We start from the raw sequence: 22,139 nt of genomic DNA, 5'->3' as shown, positions 1-22,139 counted from the left end.
TTGTGTGATCTTCAAAGACTGTGATTAGACGTCACACATTCAATGATGACACATCTTTAGACATTTTCGAGATTATCTCGATTACTGTAGCTGAAACAAAGCTGTAAGACTTGAAAATTTAGTTAAACTATGCTATAAACCAAGATCAAGATCATGTTGTAGTCAAGTACCTTCAAAATATTATTTTTGGACATCTCAAATAAATAAAAATTAATTTTTTTTTTAGAAATAATTTCATTTAATTTTATTTACATATATTTACAATTTAGTTAATTATTATTTTTGTCATTCAGCTTTTTAAGCCTCGTTCTACTTCAAAATATTATTTTTGGACATCTCAAATAAAAAAAATTTAAATTTTGTTTAGAAATAATTTCTTTTATATTATTTACATATAGTTACAATTTAGTTAATTATTATTTTTGTCATTCGGCATTTTAAGCCTCGTCCTACTTTCATGCTATGCTAATCGATTCAAGTAAATTTGTGAATAAACTCAGACAGCTATTGCGGTCATGAAAATCTATTAAGAGTTCAAATACGTTTAATTTTGTTGGCACAACTGTTTGTTTTAAAAAGTTTTTCAAAACTTCCTCATCTTCAATGAACAGCTCCATTAAATACCTGATAGTTTCCATACATAAATCTTGACTGCCTTGAACAATCAAAATAGGCAGGAAATCGGATGTGCAAGACAAAATAATTTCTTGCATTTCAGTTCTGTTGAAGTAAGTTTCATATATTCTAGAAATATTTTGAAATGAATCCAGACTTTCGAATGAGAATAAGGATGTTTGCAGCATGTTAAGTGGTGGAAATACGTAGCAATAATTGATCTGCTCAAAAGCTTTAAATGATCTTGAAATACAATCATTTTGAACTTTTTGCCTCATTATTGACTTCTGTTGATCTTGAGTCGTATGATTGATAAAAAAGTCCCACAGTGGTTGAAATGTGTAGTTTCGGAAATTTGCAGCTATAGTCAAAATTTTTGTATTAAAAAGAAGAAATCGTAAACTTCTGAATTTGTGTAGAGCTCTTCCAATTTACTCAATCCAAAATTGATATTGTCACTGCTATATAAAATCAAAGAGTTCCCGAAAAATTTCGCAAGCAGATGCTTCTGCTCCTCAATTGTTAAATTTTCTTCAATCAAATCCCAGATGACTTCATTAAAGATGAAGCGAATGTCTCCACTAGCAAGATACACAGGTTTCAAAATTATTTCTGAAGTTAAAAGTGTCTTAAGCTCAGGTTTTGTTAGATTCATTGCTATCAATAAAAAGACATAGATTGGTTCATTATTGTTGAGTAGTTCATCATCTAAAGTAAACTTTTCATGAAATATATCTTCAAAATCTGTTAAACTATATATCCTTGAACTAGTACCTGGGCTCAGGCAGTAAGAACTCCATAAAATTATCCCTTTTTGATTCTTGTCGCTTAAAAAGGTCTGGTATTGACTTTCGTTGAGATGTTTATGGCCAAATTCTTTGATTTCAGCATTGTACATGGTTCTGTGCTTCAATCCTGGATAATAAACATTATTATATGTTGCTGTATAAAGAGTTTCGTCAGCATTAACTTGAAGCAGTTCTGTGAGGACTTTGTTATCCTTTGCCCAAAACTCCAGCAATGGAATCTCATTCAGTTCATTCATGCTGTTAAAATAAAGTCGCTGGTATTTTGTCCTCAAAACTTTTGATATTTGAACATCGAATGCTTGCGATTCATTTGCAGCTTGAGTTTCTAGGAAGGATTTGATGAAAATTCTTATTCTGTAGAATGGATAGTTGAATATCTGGAAGAACAATCGAATCCGCCGTTCTGCTTCTTCATCAGTTGGCTCATCTTCTGCAAAGTAAATGTTCTCGATGAAATATTGAGCTACAAAGAATTCAGCAAAGGTTCTGTGAGCAAATTTGAAGGTTTTCGGTCCATTAATGAACAAAATTCCAATTCTTGATACTTCATCGTTTGTCAATCCTTTCGGGGCTTTTTGACGCATAATTTTAAGTTTTAAGGCATTGAAGTATGCAAATTTGTTGTAATACTTAGTCGACTGCAGTTCATGTTTCATTGCGTATTTTTGATGCAGGTTTTTGAAGCTGAATCCGCTAGTCACAAGTGTATTGATGATGTCTTTAGCAAATGGGCTATTTTCTTGCCAAATTTTGACCTCCTTTTCAATGAACTTACTATAAAGTTCGTACAAATTTCCTGTCTCATAAATTTTAACGTCAGTTGAGACAAGTTCTGCAATCATTCCAAGAAGCAATGGAGTATCGAAGCCTTCCTTTGATTTTGTGGAATTAACTATAGACTTAACTTTCAGTACATAATCGGGAATTTTTGATTCATCTACTTTATTAGCAATTAAAAATTTCGTTATATAATTAATTTGCTCATCTGAAGTAAATGGAATCACAGTGTAGGCCCTTGTATTGAATTTATCTCTCAACTTGTCAGTATACAGTGGTCTTGTGCATATAAATTGAATGTTCTCCGTGTTGTCCTTAATTATGCTTAGTATCTTCAATACAGCTTCACTGAATTCCGGTGAAATTTCATCAAATCCATTCCATAATATGATTGCATTCCCGGACTTGAATAATTCCTCAAAAATCTCTTTCTCAAATTTGTTATTATCGCTGAGTCCAAAATTCATTTCCAGCATGTCCTTCACATCGTCAAAAGTCTCAACAGCCTTATACAACTCTTTATGATCTTTCAAGTCAATGTAAGACACCCAGCGAGTTGGAAATTTTGTTTTGATTCTGATTGTATATTGACTAAATATCACAGTCTTGTCTGTTCCTGCTTCTGCTGATAAAATGAAAATTTTTGTCTCATTGGCAATTTTAAGAACACCTTCAAAGTCAAATTGTAAGGATGTATGAGACAATAATGTTTCTGCTACTGGATATGGAAAGAAATAAGCCTTAATTTGGTATCCTTCAATTGGACAGACTTTATAAGTCTCTTTCCTTCTGATTTCATCGAGCTTTTTGGTTTGAGTTTCCAAACTTTGATTTCTAAATTCTTCGTAGTAGCTTTCAAAAGTCATTGTATTTCTAGTAATATTGAGGCACTCACATCTACATGAACGGTCATCTCCGTTAATAAAATGCATAAAATCATAATAAAGTTCTTGGAGGTTTTCATCAAAAAATCTTCTTTCTACGATGAATTTTGTATTATTTTTAATCATGCTGGATATGATGATTGATTTGCTGTCCAAAACGTCAATAATCTGTTGAGACGTTAGCGAATCGAAGGGAGTTGGATTTGATTCATGTAAAATTTCTAAAGTCAAACTTTCATTTTGGAATGTAAAATGTGAGGCTAAGAATTTTTGCTGTAATTTTTCTGTTAAGTTTGTCCATGAAAGAGTTACCAACTTATCTAAGTATTCCACATGCGGGTTACTAAAATTCAGAGGCTTTCCTTTTAGCATTTGATAAATATGATCAGATGTCAGCATGGCATAAGCAGTAGAATTAGCAGGAAATAAAGAACTAAATTGAATCTGCGTATTCTTATAAATAACTAACGAATTTGAAACAATTTTCTGTTGTCGAGGATAGAGTTCCTCAAAACTATAAGTTGGTGTGTAGAAAATAATTCCAATAACAAATGCAGCTAAGATTCCAATGACAGCTAACAGTCCACCAACTAATGATATTTTTTTTAATTTCGAAATTTTCCGATCCTTTTTTTGCTGAACTTTCTCATCTCTGCTCTCAATATCTATCAATGCTTTTTCTATATCCGGAATAACTTTGTTCTCATAAAACTCAAATAATCTTTTAAAAATTTCTTTATTTTTTTCTAGTCTCCCTGGATTATTTTGGTAGAAGACAACTAGATGAACGGGACGAACAATCAGCTCAGCATGATGCATTTTCTTTCTATAAGCATCAAAAACTATATCAATAATGTTTTCTTCCTTATTGCTTTGCTGACACAAATCAGTGATATTTTGGAATTCCTTTTCCATTTTTACGTCACCAAATGTGTAAGGTTTAGCTTGATTTTTGTAGACTAAATTCATTGTATAGTGACAAAGCTCGTGTGCAATGTTTGCCAAAGTTATATGCTCTGTCTCTGAATCAAGTAACTGCTTAGCTCCAATGTAAATTCGTCCAGAAACATAAAATAGACCTTGAGTTTCCGAGTCGACTGTTGGATCTGCAACATTTACTGACTCGCGATTGAAGTCGAAAATAATTTTGAAATTTTTTGATGCAGCAACAATCATGAGAATGTTTCTAACGAGTGGTATGGAATCAAGTGACTTGTATGCCCGACTGATGATATCCTGCTTGTCCTGTTTGTCAACATCTCCATGATAAATAAAGGAATTACCAACGAGACCGATAATATGCTTGTCAATGATACTATCTGAATATTTATCATGAATCTCTCGAATTATTTTCTTGCCACTGTACTCCAAGTCTTCAAGATACTCAGTTGGATTTTCATGTGATGCATATCGAAATTTCCGTCTTGTTAGCTCCTTGTATGTCTCATAAGATTTACTGAGAATAGCAATTTTCAAAGCTGATTCGTTTGAGAAATTAAAGAAATGTTTGAGATTTTTGTGTTGATTTAAAATTTCTTTTAATTTTTGATTGTCGTTAGCTTTAATAAGATTGTGGACTTCCTCAGTGACATCACAAAATACTTTGCATTTGCCTGTACACAAGCTGGCGTCAAATGAGTCCGGAAACTTAAGATTCGCTTGCAATAACAGGTACAAAACGTCGAAATGTTGATTTTGATAAGCTATAGTTTGAGCATCAACTTTGTTGTCCAATGAGTTTGTGTTCATTCCTTTTTGAAGTAAAATTTTGACGATTTCTGAATTTCCCATTTCAACTGCAATAAGTAACAAGTTGAAGTCACGAGAATCAGCAAGATGATTGATGCATATTGGTTTCATCTCAGGTTGAACTTGAAGTTTGCTGATTAAACCTTAAAAAGTTAAAATAAGTTAGTAAATTTTGAGTTAAGTAAATCTTTTGAGTCTTTATAATGATTAGGAGCGATAGTTAGATTTAAGACTTGAACTCACCTAGATGGCCACTCTCGATAGATGTAATGAGAAACTCTATTATAAATTCATTTAGCTTTCTATTATATACACAATTAAGATTTTCGTTTGATTTGAGAACTAATAATATCTCAATATCTGCTGATTTCCAATAAATTGTTGATCTTTCACCTCCAAATGATTCTTGAATGATCAAAACTGGTTTATTTCTGAATTTATGACGTAATTCTTGTATAACTAATTCGTCTTCTTGATTTTGAAGCCTTATCAAAACATTTTTTTCTGCTTTAGTGCTGTAAGTTGACTCCAGTTTTTGGAAATTATGAATTGGTTTTAGTTCCATTTTAAAGTATTACTGCAGGTCACTGTTTATAAAGTATAAGTGAAGAATTCTGAGATTTAAATACTTGCTTACATCGCTGTGTGATACATGAGATTTGATACCTGTATTATTATTAAAGAAACTTTAGTTTCGCAACTTTTAATATTATTTAAAATCTCAAAACAAACAAAATCTCAAAAACAAACTCAAAACAAACAAATTCTCAAATACTGTAGTATGACGTGCTTAATGCAACTCGACTTATCAATAAATCTGTTTGAACATTTTATTACATTTGAACTTGAGCCCATTAAACTATTTTTAAATTTTTAGAAACAATTTTATTTTATTTAATTGATTCATGCAAATTTATGAACAAATCAAGACAATTGTTACGATCAAAGAAATCACTCAGCAATTCAAAGACATTTAATTTTGTTGGCTCAACTGTTTGCAGTAAGAAGTTCTTCAAAACTTTCTCAGCACCAATGAACAACTCCTTTAAATACCGGATAGTTTCGTCACATAAATCTTGACTGCCTTGAACAATCAAAATAGGTAGGAAATCAGATGTGCAAGACAAAATAATTTCTTGCATTTCAGTTCTGTTGAAGTAAGTTTTGTATATTTTAGAAATATTTTTAAATGAATTCAGGCTTTCGAATGAGAATAAGGATGTTTGCAGCATGTTGAGTGCTGGAAATACATAGCAATGCTTTACTTGATTAAGATCACCATAAGGTCTTGCAAAACATTCATTTTGGTTTGTTTGTTTAAGCATTGACTTCTGTTGGTCCAAATTTGTGTAATTGATAAAAAAGTTCCATAAAGGTTGAAAATTATTTTGGTGGAAGTTTGCAGCTTTGATTAAAATCGATGAATTTGAAAATATTTCAATAACTTCAGTGTTTGAGAATAATTTTGGTAGCTTTTCTAGTCCAAATTGTAAATTTCTTTCATCTAAGAATATTGTCGTGGTGTTGAAGAATTTTTGTAGCATTTCCTTTTGTTCAGTTTCATTTAAATTTTCCTCAATAATTTTCCACATTTTTTCATTGAATATGTTATTAATATGTTTGGTATAAATAGGATTTAATATTATTTCAGATGTCAGAAGTGTTTTTAGTTCTGGTTTAGTTAAATTCTTTGTGATTTCTTCAAAAACAAAAAATGGATCGTCATTTTGAATAAGCTCGTCACTTAATGTGAAATTCTCATGGAAAATTCTACCAGGTTTAATGATCTCTCGATTTTTTCGGTTTGTGCAATAGAAGCTGAATAGTATTATTCCTTTTTGATTCTTAATATCCATTAATTTTTGATATTCTATGTCAGTCAAGTGTTTTTTGCCATAATTTTTCAAAGCAATACTAGATGAAATCTTCTCATTTGAATATGCATGACCGTCATAATTAAATATCGCAGAGTAAAGTGTCTCATCAGCATCAATTTGCAGCAATTCAGTCATAACTTTGTGATCTTTGGCGAAGAAGTCTAAGAGTGGAATTTCATTGCTGACCGTCAGCAAATTAACATGCAACTTTTGAAATTTTTTCCTCAAAATGTTTGAAAATTTAGAATCTAACAATTTTATCTCATTTGCTGCTTTCGTTTCAAAGAACGACGTGATGAAGTTCTGTATACTTTTGTACGGTGGAGTTAAAATTTGATAAAATGTTCGGATTCTATTCTCGACTTCCGCGCTTTCTGGTTCGTCTTCAGCCATGTAAATGTTTTCTATAAAATATTGTGCAATGAAGAATTCAGCAAAAGTTCTGTGTGCAAATCTGACAGATTTAAATCCGTTTATGTACAAAATACCCATCCTAGAAATTTCATCATTTGACAAACTTTCTGGAACTTTTTGTCGCATGATTTTCAACTTTAGAGCGTTGGAGTATGCAAAATTCTGAGGATAAGCACCCGACTGAAGTTCACTCCTTAAAGCATATTTTTGATGTAAGTTTTTAATGCTGAATCCGCTAATCAGAAGAGTACTGACGAATTGCTTAGCAAATGTAGTTTTTTCTTGCCAAATTTGGATCTTCTTTTCAACAAATTTTCTGTAAAGTTCGTACAAATTTTCAGTTTGATAAATTTCGACATCATTTGAGATCAACTCTGAGATCATAGCAAGCAATAAAGGCGTATCAAATTCATCAGATTGAGTAGCATTGATGATTTTTCGAACTTTTGTGATGTAGTGTGAAATTTTCAGCTTTTTGATATTTTCTGAAATTAAAAATTTTTCTACAAAGTTGTTCTGTTCTGTTATTGTGAAAGGAACTAGTGTGTAAATATCAGTCATGAATGTGCTTTGAAGATGATTCTTATACAATGGTCTCGTGCATATGAATTGAATGTTCTCAGTGTTGTCCTTAATTATGCTTAGTATCTTCAATACAGCTTCACTGAATTCTGGTGAAATTTCATCGAAGCCATTCCATAATATGATTGCATTCCCAGATTTGAAAAGTTCCTCAAAAATTTCTTTCTCAAATTTGTTTTCATCATTAAGTCCAAAAATCATTTCAAATATATTTCTTACATCATTAAGAGTCTCAATAGCGTTATAAAGTTCTGTATGATCTTTCAAGTCAATGTAAGAAACCCATCTAGTTGGAAATTTTTCTCTTGATCCTCATCGTGAACTGCTGAAATGTCACAGTCTTGCCTGTTCCTGCTTCTGCTGATAAAATGAAGATTTTCGTCTCATTCGCAATTTTTAGAACGCCATCCAGATTAAGCGGTAATGAATTATGGGATAGATTTATATCTTCATCCGTAATAATTCTGTCAACAATAAATTTCGTCTCATTTTTAATCATGTTAGACACTGTCAATGCTTTTCCATCCAAGACATCCATAATTTGCTGCCAAGTCAGTGAATCAAATGATTTAGGGACAACTTCATACAAATGACCAAACTTTAAACTTTCATTTTGGAAAATAAAATTAGAATTGAAAATTTTTTCCTTCAGTTTTTCTGTTAAGCTCCTCCAATCATGCTCAACAAAGTTATCTAAGTATTTTTTGTAAGGACTACTAACGTCAAAAGGAGATCCATTTGGTTTAAGCAATTGCTGTATGTGAACTGGCAATAATCTATCATATACTTTTGAATTTCTGGGAAATAATTCAACAAATTTAAGGCTTACATTTTTGTACATAATCGGAGACATTTCGATGACTTTCTGATCATGAATTGATAGGTTTTTGAATCTATAAGCTGATTTGTATGAACTATAGCCAAAGACAATTGCAGCTATGATGCCAATGACTGAAAACATGCCACCAATAATTGCTCCCTTCCTCAACTTCGAAATTTTTTTATCTTTCTTTTTAATGACTTTTTCATCTCTATATTCGATTTCAGGTAAAGCTTTTTCTAATTCTGGAACGACCTTTCTCTCATAAAAATCAAATAATCTGCTGTATGTTTTCTTCCTCCGTGCTAATATTTCAGGAGAATTTTTATAGTAAACTAACATGTGAACAGGGCGAACAATTAACTCAGCATGATGAACGTCTTCTGGATATGCATTATACACCATGTCAACAATATCTTCTCGTTCATCACTTTTCTTACAAATATTTGAAATTTCTTGAAAATTCTTAATAATTTTCTTATCATATGCTTTGTAAGGCTTTGCAGCATTATTGTAGACCAAGTTCATTGTAAAGTGACAAAGCTCATGAGCTAGATTAGCCAAAGTTTCATGTTCAGTAGCAAAATTGAGCAATTGTTTAGCTCCAATGTAGATTCTACCTGACACATAGAACAGACCTTGAGAACACGATTCATCTGTTGGATCTGCCACATTCACTGCCTCGCGATTAAAGTCGAAAATAATTTTGAAATTTTTAGAAGCAGCAACAATCTTGAGAATGATTTTAACGAGTGGAATAGAATCAAGAGACTTGTATGCTCGACTGATGATGTCCTGCTTGTCCTGTCCATCGACTTCCTCATGATAAATGAAGGAATTGCCAATTAGAACATTGATGTGCTTTTCAACTATGCCCTCTGAAAAATTGTTATGAATATCACGTACTGTTCTTTTCTCCTCAACTCCTAGATCATGTAAATATTCAGCTGGATTTTCATGGGACGCGTATCGAAATTTCCTGCTAGTCAATTCTTTATAAGTATCGTACGATCCACTAAGAATCGCAACTTTTAAAGCTGATTCGTTTGAAAAGTTGTAAAAATGTTTGATATTTTTGTGCCGATTTAAAATTTCTTTTAATTTTTGGTTGTCGTTAGCTTTAATAAGGCTGTGGACTTCCTCAGTGGCATCACAAAATTCCTTGCATTTGCCTGTGCATAAGCTGGCATCAAATGAGTTTGGAAACTTCAGATTAGCTTGCAATAACAGGTACAGAACGTCAAAATGTTGATTTTGATAGGCTAGAGTTTGAGCATTGACTTTATTGTCCAATGAGTTTGTGTTCATTCCATGATGTAGTAAAATTTCGACAATTTCTGAATTTCCATTCTCAGCTGCAAGGAGAAGTAGATTGAAGTCACGAGGATCAGCAAGTAGGTCAAGACTGATTGACTTTCTTCCAGATTTAATTGAAAGTTTGCTGATGAGACCTTGAAAAAAAGATATTAGATTTTTGTGATGATCTTTTGATTTTATTCTCATATTAAGTTACCTAAGTGATTATTTTGTAGGGATTCAGCAAGAAAATTCGCAACAAATGCATTTAGTTTTTCGACTTCTTCGAAATTAAATTCTTCTTTTGATTTGAGTGTAAAAAAATCTGCAATTCCTGCTAACTTCCAGCATATAACGGATTTATGGTCGACTATTGAGTCAATTACTATTACAGCTGATTTATTTTGACAAATTTTGTTTAATTTTAAGGAGTTTGAGATTTGAAACTTTAACAATAAAATTTCATGTTGTTTGTTTTGATTATCACTAATATCACATGATTTGAGGTTTTCAAATATATCAGCTATATTGTTAAAGTCTTTGATTGTATTAAACTTGAACTCATTTTCAATTTTATTCAGATCTATTACTGTGAATAAATCGTTTGAAGGATTGTCTATTGTAGATTCAATCGGTCTTAGTGTCAAGTCTGAAAGGAAAAATATAGATTATGTTTTTATATGGCTATTGGAAGGTAGCAGTCAATTAATAATTATATAATTCTTAATGCATAAGGTTCAGCCTTATGATCAGAACCACTTGCAAGCTCTGCATATAGCAAAGACACGAGTACGTCATAAGACCAAATGAACAATATATTCAGTCACAATTCGTGTACGCAAGATTTCGAAAAGAAAATCATCTAAATACTTGGCACATTTTGTGCCAAATTTTCATCCAACACACGAACCGATAATCGTAATTATAACGATGAAATGGAAAATGATGATCACACATCATTCAATAATTCCTTCCCATAAAGGCCATCCATTCTGATGATGAGTTTCCATTCAATGCTAAATGTCAATCACGAACCTCTCATAAGCTGTCAATTTAATGAATTATTCAGCAAAATTGCACCATTGCTTCATCATCGATGGATTTTTAATTGTTGTGATTATTCAGATGATCCAGTTACGAAAAAAGCAATTCGTTTGTAGCATTTGTCGCATTAAAATGATCCAGTACACTTAATTACATCCAACACAGCAAGTGTAAAAAGATCCAGCACTAATTTTTCTCAAATTCACGACAAATTTCAACATACAGGGAAATATTTCCATCAACACGGCACAATAATCTTAATTCAGCAATATTGCATTAATTTGACACATCAGTTCATCCATTACATTGATCCAGAACAAGTAAGTCCAATCACGTTAGATTAAATCATGTAATTAATTCCAAAACAATATGATGTCCTGCAATTTTGTCTTTTCACACAAGACATTTCAAAAATTGTGTTAAAATTCTCATGAGTGGTGAATTAAGCTTCACTCGACTCAGAGATCAATCATAAAAGCACAATTGTGTCCGTAAAGCAGCATAAATCCAACATTCAGCAAGGCAAAACACAACAACAGAGAAAAAATAATTTGCAAAGTTTCAAATTTAATTATTTGTTGTTTTTCAGAGTACTTACCATCTGATTAGCAAATTAAGCTTTCCTAGGTCTGTTCAGCAGTCTTACAATAAATTTACAGCAACAATCATGCAGCTAACACCTCAAAACATCACTTAAAATAATTTTTTTAAATAAAATTATTTTTTTCTCACGTTTTTTTTAAGGACGCGTTCAGTTTCACTAAAGCATGAAGTTGGCTGCAAGTCGACAAAACAATCAAATTTGAATTTAAAATGACCGTTGAATTCCATCAATCGCACATAATGTGCTTAAAGTCCATAGCAACAGTGGATTGATGAGACGTCATGCTGTTTCATTTAATATCCAGTAAATCCAGCGAATAAAGGCAAAAAAATGTAACAATGATTACATTTAGCTGAATATTGTCCTCAGAAATTGAAATCAATAAATTTTTCTTGCTGTTGTTGTCGTTTAAGTGGCTTTTTTGAACTATCTGACGTGATTCAGGTATTTGAAAAGTTTTACTTCCGATTATACAAATAAAAACATCCAGATGTTGATTTATATTCTTGAAATTGAATATCATTGTGTTGCGTTTCGACGGTAAATCCCAGAAATCCAGAAAAAGTTCGTTTATTGTATGCAAAATATTCGATACTTCTTGACAGCGTATTATTTGTGTGATCATATTCTTATTTATGGGAATCACATGTTTAGCATTTTTGTGTCAAGATCTTTATCAAAATACACATGACTAATTTTTAAGTTTTTTTCCCAATAAAACAACTGTTAACGGTTCTTCAGCAGCCATAACTAGCATTGGCAAGCGGTAACCTGTGATGGAATCAGCTTAAGGTGCCGTCTAAGGCAAGCTTTTAATGTGTATCACAATTCTTCCGGATGGCTTCACTGGGCATTAAGGACTTAATTACTAACTTCACTGGCCGTACAGATCGACTGTATCGGCCTCCCTCAGATGTCGCCTAAAGCTGGTTCTATCACCGGCCTCCCGTATATAAGTTAAGTATTAATAAGTTCACTAAACTTACCATCAATATTGATATGATTTGGATCATCAACTAAATTATCATTTTGGTCGACTAAATTTTGATGTGATTGAGACATTAAATGGTCTATGCTCATTTTGACAATTGTCTTTTAACTAAAGATATACAAAAATTCAATAAACGCTCTTTTGATGTACTTCCATCAAATACTGACACAATACTGAGTCACCGAAAAGATCCTGTGTGTTTATATACAAGTTTAAAAGAATTAATTTACATAAGGCAGATCCACATGTGACAATATATTTTCTTTACACTCTTGATGCTGCCGTCATCAACGAAGTCTCAATTTACTTTTTAAAAATCTGTATGATGACGTGAATATTTAACTGGTTTCTCACATGAGGCATTTGGTTACTGGAAGTATGCATCATGAAAAAATTAATAAAATTCGGTTTTTTTGATCAAAATAAATCTTTATTCAAGTAATTTGGTGAATAAATCCAGACAATTGTTACTGTCATTGAAATCAATCAGAAGTTCAAAGACATTTAATTTTGTTGGCTCAACTGTTTGCAGTAAGAAGTTTTTCAAAACTTCCTCATCACCAATGAACAGCTCCTTTAAATACCCGATGGTTTCGTCACATAAATCTTGACTGCCTTGAACAATCAAAATTGGCAGGAAATCGGATGCACTTGACAAAATAATTTCTTGCATTTCAGTTCTGTTGAAGTAAGTTTCGTATATTTTAGAAATTTCGGTGAATGATCTAAGACTTTCGAATGAGAACAGCGAGGTTTGCAGCATGTTCAGTGGTGGAAATACATAACAATACTTGAGCTGCTCAAACGCTTTAAATGGTCTTGAAATGCAATCATTTTGAACAATTTGTGTCATTATTGACTTCTGTTGATCTTGAGTCGTATGATTAATGAAAAAGTTCCATAAAATTTGGAATGTGTAGCTCCTGAAATTTGCAGCTATGGTCAATATTTTTGTATCTAAGAAGAATTGGTAAATTTCTGAACTATTGTAGAGCTTTTCTAGCTTGTCGAATCCGAAATTGAGATTATAAATGCTATACAAAATCGAGGATGTACTGAAAAACTTCACAAGCAGTTGCTTCTGTTCCTCAGTTGTTAAATTATCTTCAATCAAATTCCAGATGGATTCGTTAAAGATGTAGCGGACACTGCCATTGATCAGATACACAGGATTTACAATTATTTCCGAAGTTAAAAGTGCCTTAAGCTCAGGTTTTGTTAGATTCTTTGCAATCAATTCAAAGACGTGGATTGGATCAAGATTTTTAAATAATTCGTCATCTAAGGTAAACCTTTCATGAAATGTATGTCCATAATCTCTTAAGATAATTATCTTTGAGGCCAGGCAGTAAGAACTCCACAAAATTATTCCTTTTTGATTCTTGTCACTTATAAAATTCTGATATTGACTGTCACTTAGATATTTCTTTCCAAGGTCATTTATTCCTTTATGATACATAATTTGGTTTTTGGATCCTGGATAATAAACATAATTATAAGTTGCTGTATAAAGAGTTTCATCAGCATTAACTTGAAGCAGTTCTGTGAGGACTTTGTTATCCTTTGCCCAAAAGTCTAACAATGGAATCTCATTTAGTTCCTTCATGCTGTTAAAATAAAGTCGCTGATATTTTGTCCTCAAAACTTTTGATATTTGAGCATCGAATGCTTGCAATTCATTTGCAGCTTGAGTTTCTAGGAAAGATTTGATGAAAATTCTTATTCTGTAGAATGGATAGTTGAATATCTGGAAGAACAATCGAATCCGCCGTTCTGCTTCCTCGTCAGTTGGCTCATCTTCTGCAAAGTAAATGTTCTCGACAAAATATTGAGCTACAAAGAATTCAGCGAAGGTTCTGTGAGCAAATTTGAAGGTTTTCGGTCCATTAATGAACAAAATTCCCATTCTTGATACTTCATCGTTTGTTAATCCTTTCGGTACCTTTTGTCGCATGACTTTGAGCTTCAGAGCATTGAAATATGCAAATTTGTAAGAATAGTCACCCGATTGCAGTTCATGTCTCATTGCGTATCTTTGATGCAAGTTTTTGATACTAAATCCGCTAGTCACAAGAGTATTGAGGAACTGCTGAGCAAATGCGCTGTTTTCCTGCCAAATTTGGACCTTTTTCTCAACGAATTTCCTATAAAGTTCATACAAATTTTCTGTCTCATAAATTTCGACATCACTCGAGACTAGTTCAGCCATCATTCCAAGAAGCAATGGTGTATCAAAGCCTTCTTTTGACTGAGTGGAATTAACTATCGACTGAACTTTAAGGATGTAGTCCGGAATTTTTAACTCGTCAACTTTGTTAGCAATCAGGAATTGGGTTATAAAATTAATTTGCTCATCTTTCGTAAATGGAATCAAAGTGTAGGTCTTTGTACTGAATTTGTCTCTCAATTTGTCAGTATAAAGTGGTCTTGTGCATATAAATTGAATATTCTCCGTGTTGTCCTTAATTATGCTTAATATCTTCAATACAGCTTCACTGAATTCCGGTGAAATTTCATCAAATCCATTCCATAATATAATTGCATTTCCTGACTTGAAAAGTTCCTCAAACATTTCTTTTTCAAATTTGTTTTTATCGTTAAGTCCAAAAATCATTTCAAGCATATCCTTCACATCGTCAAAATTCTCAACAGTCTTATACAGTTCTTTATAATCTTTCAAGTCAATGTATGAAACCCAGCTAGTTGGAAACTTCTTCTTAATCCTCATAGTAAACTGCTCAAATGTCACAGTTTTGCCTGTTCCTGCTTCTGCTGACAAAACGAACAATTTTGTCTCATTGGCAATTTTAAGAACACCGTCAAAGTCAAATTGTAAGGATGTATGAGTCAGTAAAGTTTCTGCTACAGGATATGGATAGAAGTAAATCTTAATTTTGTAGCCTTCAATTGGACAGACTGTATAAGTTTCCTTCCTTCTGATTTCATCGAGCTTTTTGATTTGAGTTTCCAAGCTTTGATTTCTAAATTCTTCGTAAAATATTTTGAATGTTTTGGTATTTCCAGTAATATTGAGGCACTCACATCTACATGCACGGTCATCTCCGTAAAGGAAGTGCATAAAATCATAATAAAGTTCATGGAGATTTTCATCAAAAATCTTCCTTGTTGCTATGAAGTTTGTGTCATTTTTGATCATGTTTGATATGATCATTGTTTTATTATCCAAAACGTCAATAATCTGTTGAGAAGTTAGCGAGTCGAATACCTTTGGATTTGATTCATGTAAAATACTAAACTTCAAACTTTCATTTTGGAATGTCAAGTTTGAGGCTAGGATTTTATCCTGCAATTTTTCTGTTAAATTCATCCATGAATGTGTGACAAGCTCATCTAAATAATGGACATATGGATCATCAAAATTCAGAATTTCGTCGTGTAACATTTGAGAGATGTGATCAGATGTCAACATTTTATAAGCAATCGAATCAGCAGGAAATAAATCATTCAGCTGGATCTCATTATTCTTGTATATTATTGATGAATTTAGTACCATTGTCTGCTGCTCAGGATTAAGTTCCTCAAAACTGTAAGTTGGCGTATAAAAAATAAATCCAATAGCAATTGCTGCTATAACTCCAAGTATAGTCAAAATTCCACCAATTGCAGACAATTTCTTTAATTTAGAAATTTTTCGATTCTTTTCTTCCAAAACTATTTTGTCCCTTCCTTCAATCTCTGGCAATGCTTTTTTCATGTCAGGATAAATTTTATTTTCATAAAATTCAAATAAGCTGCTGTAAGCTTCCATCCTTTGCTCTAATATATCAGGGCAATTCCGATAGTAAGCTAACATGTGAACTGGACGAACGATCAACTCAGCATGATGAACTTCTTCTGAATATTCTTCATACACCGTGTCAATAATGTCTTCTCTTTCATTGCTTTTCTTACAGATTTCCAAAATTTCATCTAATTTCTCTTTAGTACTCAAGTCATCTGCTTCATATGGATTAGCGCCATTATTGTAGACTAAATTCATGGTATAGTGACAAAGCTCATGCGCTAAATTCCCTAAAGCTTCATGTTCAGTTGCAGAATTGAGCAATTGTTTAGCTCCAATATAAATTCTACCAGAAACATAGAACAGACCTTGAGTATATGAGTCAACTGTTGGATCTGCCACATTTACTGACTCGCGATTAAAGTCAAAAATAATTTTGAAATTTTTTGATGCAGCAACAATCTTGAGAATGATTCTGACGAGTGGTATGGAATCGAGTGACTTGTATGCTCGACTGATGATGTCCTGCTTGTCCTGTCCATCGACTTCGTCATGATAAATGAAGGAATTACCAATAAGAACATTAATGTGCTTGTCAATTATGCCCTCTGAAAATTTATTGTGGATTTCCCGGACGATCTTCTTATCATCGTCAGTTAATTCCTGCAGATATTCAGCTGGATCTTCATGGGATGCGTATCGAAACTTCCGTCTTGTTAGTTCCTTATAAATTTTGTAAGATCCACTGAGAATCGCAACTTTTAAAGCTGATTCATTAGAAAAATTGTAAAAATGTTTGAGCTTTTTGTGCTGATTCAAAATTTCTTTAAGATTTTCGTAGTCGTTTGCTTTGATCAATCTATGGACTTCTTCAGTGACATCACAAAATTCTTTACATTTGCCTGTGCATAAGCTGGCATCAAATGAGTTTGGAAACTTCAGATTAGCTTGCAATAACAGGTACAGAACGTCAAAATGTTGATTTTGATAAGCTAGAGTTTGAGCAGTGACTTTATTGTCCAATGAGTTTGTGTTCATTCCATGATGTAGTAAAATTTCGACAATTTCTGAGTTTCCATTCTCAGCTGCAAGAATAAGTAAGTTGAAGTCACGACGATCAGCGAGTAAGTCAAGACTGATTGACTTAACTCCATGTTGAAATGAAAGCTTGCTGATGAGACCTGGATCAAGTGATAAAATATCAATTAAGTTCCATTTTATGTCAAAATTATGTCAAAGCTTACCTAAATGATTATTTTTAAGAGATTTGGCAAGAAAATTGACAACATATTCATACAGTTTCCTATCCTCTTCTAAATTCAGGCTTTCGTCGATCTTTAATGTCAAAAATTCTTCAACTTCATTCAATTTCCAGTAAATTATAAAGTCGTTTTCTGACTCCAAAATGATCACAGCCGATTTATGTGCAAATATTTTGTTCAATTTGTGAAGATCTGCTGAACTTAGGTCGATTAAATTATCTGGTGTTTGAAATTTAAAGAGATAAATTTCTTCTTTCGATTTATTTGAAGTAAATGATTCAATAGCATCAAAGATGTCTGCCTTGCTTTTGGAGTTTTGAAATATTTCAAATTTTGACTCATTTTGATCAATTTTCTTGTCTTTGAACTTAGTGTTAGGGCCTGTAGTGTGATCTGATGTCAATAGAGACTCTAGTTCAAGACCTAAAAAGGTTGGAATTAAATTTAAAATTAACAAAACATTCAAATTTTCATATTTACTTCAAAAAACTATTTCAAATTCACAAAATTCAATAATTCACCTCCAAATTTCAGGCTCACGTCCTTCGCAAAACTGTCATTATGAAATTTTCGTTGATTTTTGCTCATTTTTTTGAGCATCAATTTAATATTTTTTTCTTTAATTCCACATTTTTCAATATCTCTAATCTTCACACTATGAAAATTAAAGCTATACTAAATGACAAATGATCTGAACTTTGAATAACGAGTTTTAATGTCAATATATTTTGTTTTGAGATAAGAAAGAATTAATTTATGGATTTTTTTGTGTCGTTTCCATTTCGCATTTATATTTCATCACAAAAAAAATCCCGAATAGTATAAAATTGGTTAATCGAGTAATGGGCAACATTTTTTATGACATGACACACCTTAGCGGTAACCTACGATTGAAACCAGATATAGCATGCCGCTCATAGCATTTTCTGAAAATTTTCGGAACAATATTGTGTTGCGGCACACAGGTTGCCCATCACTGCGTAAGTGGTGAATTCAAAAACCAAATTTGATTTCATTCCGAATGGTGTTGCTGGATTTTAGATTAACGTGTGCTGTTCGGGAATGTTTATTTTTGAATCAATTTAAATCACAATAAAAACAAAAAACTTGTTCTTAAATTTATCCTTTTGCTTGGAGCGTTGATATTATTGTAAAAAAATAAAAAATAAACATTAGCTTTGCAGACCTTAAGGTCCATAGCTGCGCGTTTATATGCGTTTCATGGCTATCGGGAGTGTAACGAGGGAGGATTCGCCAGATCTCTCGCTCAAACCTAGACCTACAGTTTATAGTGGAATCCGAACCACTTCTTTGATGACATTACTGCCTGTAGCCTTCAAAGGGAGGCTGTGAGCCGCGTTTCCACTACATATGATTCGGTGTTGCAATAATTATGTACCGAAGTACTAAACCATTCCGCCACCAAGCCACCTCGACTCACTGATGATATTATTGTAAAGGTCTAAAATAGTATACCTTCCAATTAAATGATATTTAATGTATCCTCCGTTGAGTATCTAAGAGAACAACGTATTGTCAACCCTCCAGCTACGCCTCTTGATATGACCGTCAACTCGAATATTGCATCAAAAAAATCAGCTCGACTTCATATGAAATTCGAATTGATTCCAAGCTCTATTTTCAGACGAATGACTAAGTCAGTGATGCATTCTAGTTAGGTGGTCAAAATACCTCCCTTTTTGGAAAAATTCTTCAATTTCCAAGGATTTTCATTGAAAAATTCATAACATCTTCTAAATTTTTGCGATCTGGCTACGTACCTATTCTGAATCTTGCACATAGTGACGAAGCCCAACGCGGATATGAGCTTTTGTCCAAGAAAATTGGAAACCGTTTGTTCTTACCCTGCCCCTACTTGTATGAGATCAAAAATCTGCGGACAATATTCCTAAAATCTTCAAAAAGCCTGACACTAATTTATCACAATTTTTTTGATATTTGCACATCGACTGCACACAGTTAACATCAAATATTATCTAACATAATTGAAAAATTAGCAAATATTTTATCTGCGTCAAAAATCAATCAATCAAAACAGCGAGTAAATATTCATCATCAAACAAAAATTTCGTGCTAAATAAATTGATTTGAACACAAAATCCACCCGAAAGGCATAGACTTGACTGAAAAAAAAGTCTATTTGAATCATTGAATAAATATTTTGAAAATTTTCTCTTAATTTAAATGCGAGAAAATTAATTTGTTGATTTAAAATATTTGTAAAGTTTTATTGAACGTCACATAATAATTAATTGAATCTATATTATCGAAGAGAGTAAACAACTGTAAATTGGAGCGTAAAATTGTAAAATAAGAACATTTGTAACAACAAACTGTACAGAGTGGAAGTGTAGAGAATAGATAGAGACAATTAAGGTTTAGTCTTGTGGATCTTTAGAGCGTTTCAGAGCGGCACATTGCGGAAAACAGGTTAATTCGTTGAATTAAGATTTAATTATGGCAAACAAATACCAGCATCGAAAGAGGAGCAGTGGCGTAGCGGCTAGAGTGATGACTTACCGATTCGAACGACCCGGGTTCGATTCCAAGAAAAGTCAAGCCGAATTCGGATAGTTTTTCGATGTTCTAGCCACGTAAACTCAGGTTGTGTCATCAAAACCAGCTTCACGGCATGTCCCCTTCGAGTTCCCCTACAAAAGCTTTGTTTTTGAAACAATTGAACACTTAGGGAAACGTTCGGAAATTCCGTTACATTTAGGGAAAGGAGCAAGTGAACAATATTGTTATGGAGTACAACAGAGTTGGCAGGACTTCAAAGTGGAGTCGACTCCATTAAAATTCGGACGTCAAAAGTCCTGCCAACTCTGTTGTATAAATTGATGGGCTAAGGGGTCTAAAAGTACAATTTTCACCATTCCATAACTTCCAAACACTCTCTGATGATTGAACCAAACTCTATTGCGGATTTCAATCACTACAAATTCCATCAATTTCGCTACTACAGCAAAAAACAAAACAAAAAAAAATCAAATAAATTCATCTATCCAATTTTACAATTGCTTAACTCTCAAAAAAATATAAACTTTCAATTCCTCCATTGATTGCATACTCGATAGAAAAAGTTTATGTGTTACTGAAATGATTTAATAAACTTTTGTTCTATTTTCAATTTTCATTTGACGCTGTTAGAGTCGACTCTATCGTTCGAGTGTAAAGTTAATTTTCAGAACTTATTCTTTCGATTTGTGCAATAATTTGCCCATTGACTTCGAGAATTGAGAGGGTATTGTAGTTGGATGTATAGGGGTATGTGTTGCTTGCTTGGGAATTGAGTGAGTTAGGTGGGATCCGGAGCTGATTGGTGACAATTTTAATAATTTTGATCATTTCTTGACAAATTTTGACCCTTTTTGGTCATTTTTGATCAATTTTGAGAATTTTTGATCAGTTTTGAACATTTTTGACCATTTTACCAGTTTGTAGAACCTTAGTTAGTGGAAAATGTAACGTTGACACATATTCTACTGTATAACTGTAGCTAGAAACCCGCAAAAGCATTAAAATGCCACCAAAACTTGACCATCACCTCAAAATTCACCAAAATCTACAAAAATCCATAAAATGCGCTCCATTCAATCAACTCCAATTACTCTCTAACTTTTCAATTATGCCATTGTCTGCATAATTTTAGGTCGACCTTATGGAATTCCTGCATAGGCAAAAGTTTCTTAATTAAGTTCATGCACCGTAGCGCACAAAAAATATTTATTGACATTTCATTTACATTCAATTTTTCGGAAATATTTAATAGAAAAATTCCAAATTCTATTTTTGAAAGGAATTTTTTTTTGTGAAACAATTCAGCACAAAACTCAAAACTTTGTGAGTTGCTTGATTAAAAATCAGTTTCATTATAATTTAATTAAAAATTTCTCCATGTTTTGTTAGAAAATTTATTGTTAAAACTTGTTCCTCTTTAGTTGGCATGGAACTTGAACTTTTGCCTTTTGCTGAGTTGCTGCAAAATGTTTTTTCGGGGTGGAATTATAATGAATAAATTTTAAACATATTGCTACACTGTGTGCAATTATTTGTAATAATTAAACTTACTAAATGGAATGAATTAATTTATGCATTATCTCAGTCAATGATTATCTGATACGAATGCAACGAGGCAATTTATTGCATGAAATAGCAACTCGAATTTTGCGAAATGAGATGAGAGAAAATTAATTATGTGCTGTTGTTTATTACCCCAATAAGCAAATAGTATGATTTTATGCTACATACGGTAGGAGCACTAGGTTACCTAAAAGTGGTCTCTTCGCTTGTTAGGGTCACAAGTGAAAGTTTGTCGGCAACTTAACATACAATAACCTCATAAAGTAGATTTTGATTGGAATTGAACTCTTACTTATTTGCATCGTTGGCTACACAGATCATTTGTGATCCATGACCTTCCGTAGATGTCGACTAAAGCAACTTCTTGCAAATTCCCAATTCTAAGTACAATAATATCTCTATCAACAGCTTCTTTCAATGAAAATTGAACCAAATTCCTGTAAAAAGACGGCTTTATTTTGCAGCATGTGGTTGATAATATGAAGCAAATGACAAACATTCTTTATAAGTGATGCTTTCCAGCAAAGACCGTATTCGCATCTCAGGTGATATTAACAAAATATGATTGA

General features: G+C 32.6%; 3 protein-coding genes across 4 annotated transcripts; all 3 read right to left on the bottom strand.

Annotated features, from left to right (window-relative positions):
• Positions 1-290: 290 nt before the first annotated feature.
• On the bottom strand, positions 291-5,525 carry LOC139095601 (uncharacterized). 2 transcript variants are annotated; one of them, XM_070646989.1, is made up of 3 exons: positions 5,078-5,525; positions 1,390-4,977; positions 291-1,272 (listed from the first exon to the last, which is right to left on the bottom strand). In XM_070646989.1, exons 1-3 carry the CDS (start codon positions 5,397-5,399, stop codon positions 983-985), a joined length of 4,200 nt encoding a protein of 1,399 aa, XP_070503090.1. In that variant the 5' UTR covers positions 5,400-5,525; the 3' UTR covers positions 291-982. The 2 variants fall into 2 exon arrangements, with proteins under 2 accessions (XP_070503090.1, XP_070503089.1); XM_070646988.1 differs by having other exon boundaries at positions 291-4,977.
• Positions 5,526-7,993: 2,468 nt separating this feature from the next.
• Positions 7,994-12,599, bottom strand: LOC139095595 (uncharacterized). The gene is made up of 3 exons (XM_070646981.1): positions 12,458-12,599; positions 10,041-10,472; positions 7,994-9,978 (listed from the first exon to the last, which is right to left on the bottom strand). Exons 1-3 carry the CDS (start codon positions 12,549-12,551, stop codon positions 7,994-7,996), a joined length of 2,511 nt encoding a protein of 836 aa, XP_070503082.1. The 5' UTR covers positions 12,552-12,599.
• Positions 12,600-12,865: 266 nt separating this feature from the next.
• On the bottom strand, positions 12,866-18,122 carry LOC139095588 (uncharacterized). Its single transcript, XM_070646975.1, has 3 exons — positions 17,988-18,122; positions 17,449-17,889; positions 12,866-17,385 (listed from the first exon to the last, which is right to left on the bottom strand). The coding sequence occupies exons 1-3, from the start codon at positions 18,064-18,066 to the stop codon at positions 12,893-12,895; spliced, it is 5,013 nt and encodes a 1,670-aa protein (XP_070503076.1). The 5' UTR covers positions 18,067-18,122; the 3' UTR covers positions 12,866-12,892.
• Positions 18,123-22,139: the final 4,017 nt, after the last annotated feature.

The sequence above is a fragment of the Chironomus tepperi genome, unplaced genomic scaffold, assembly GCF_022539635.2.
Source record: "Chironomus tepperi strain 1889 unplaced genomic scaffold, CSIRO-AGI_Ctep_v1 contig_365, whole genome shotgun sequence".
NCBI lineage: Eukaryota > Metazoa > Arthropoda > Insecta > Diptera > Chironomidae > Chironomus > Chironomus tepperi.
Note: the sequence above shows the minus strand (reverse complement) of the source record. Positions and strands in the feature narration are given on the sequence as shown.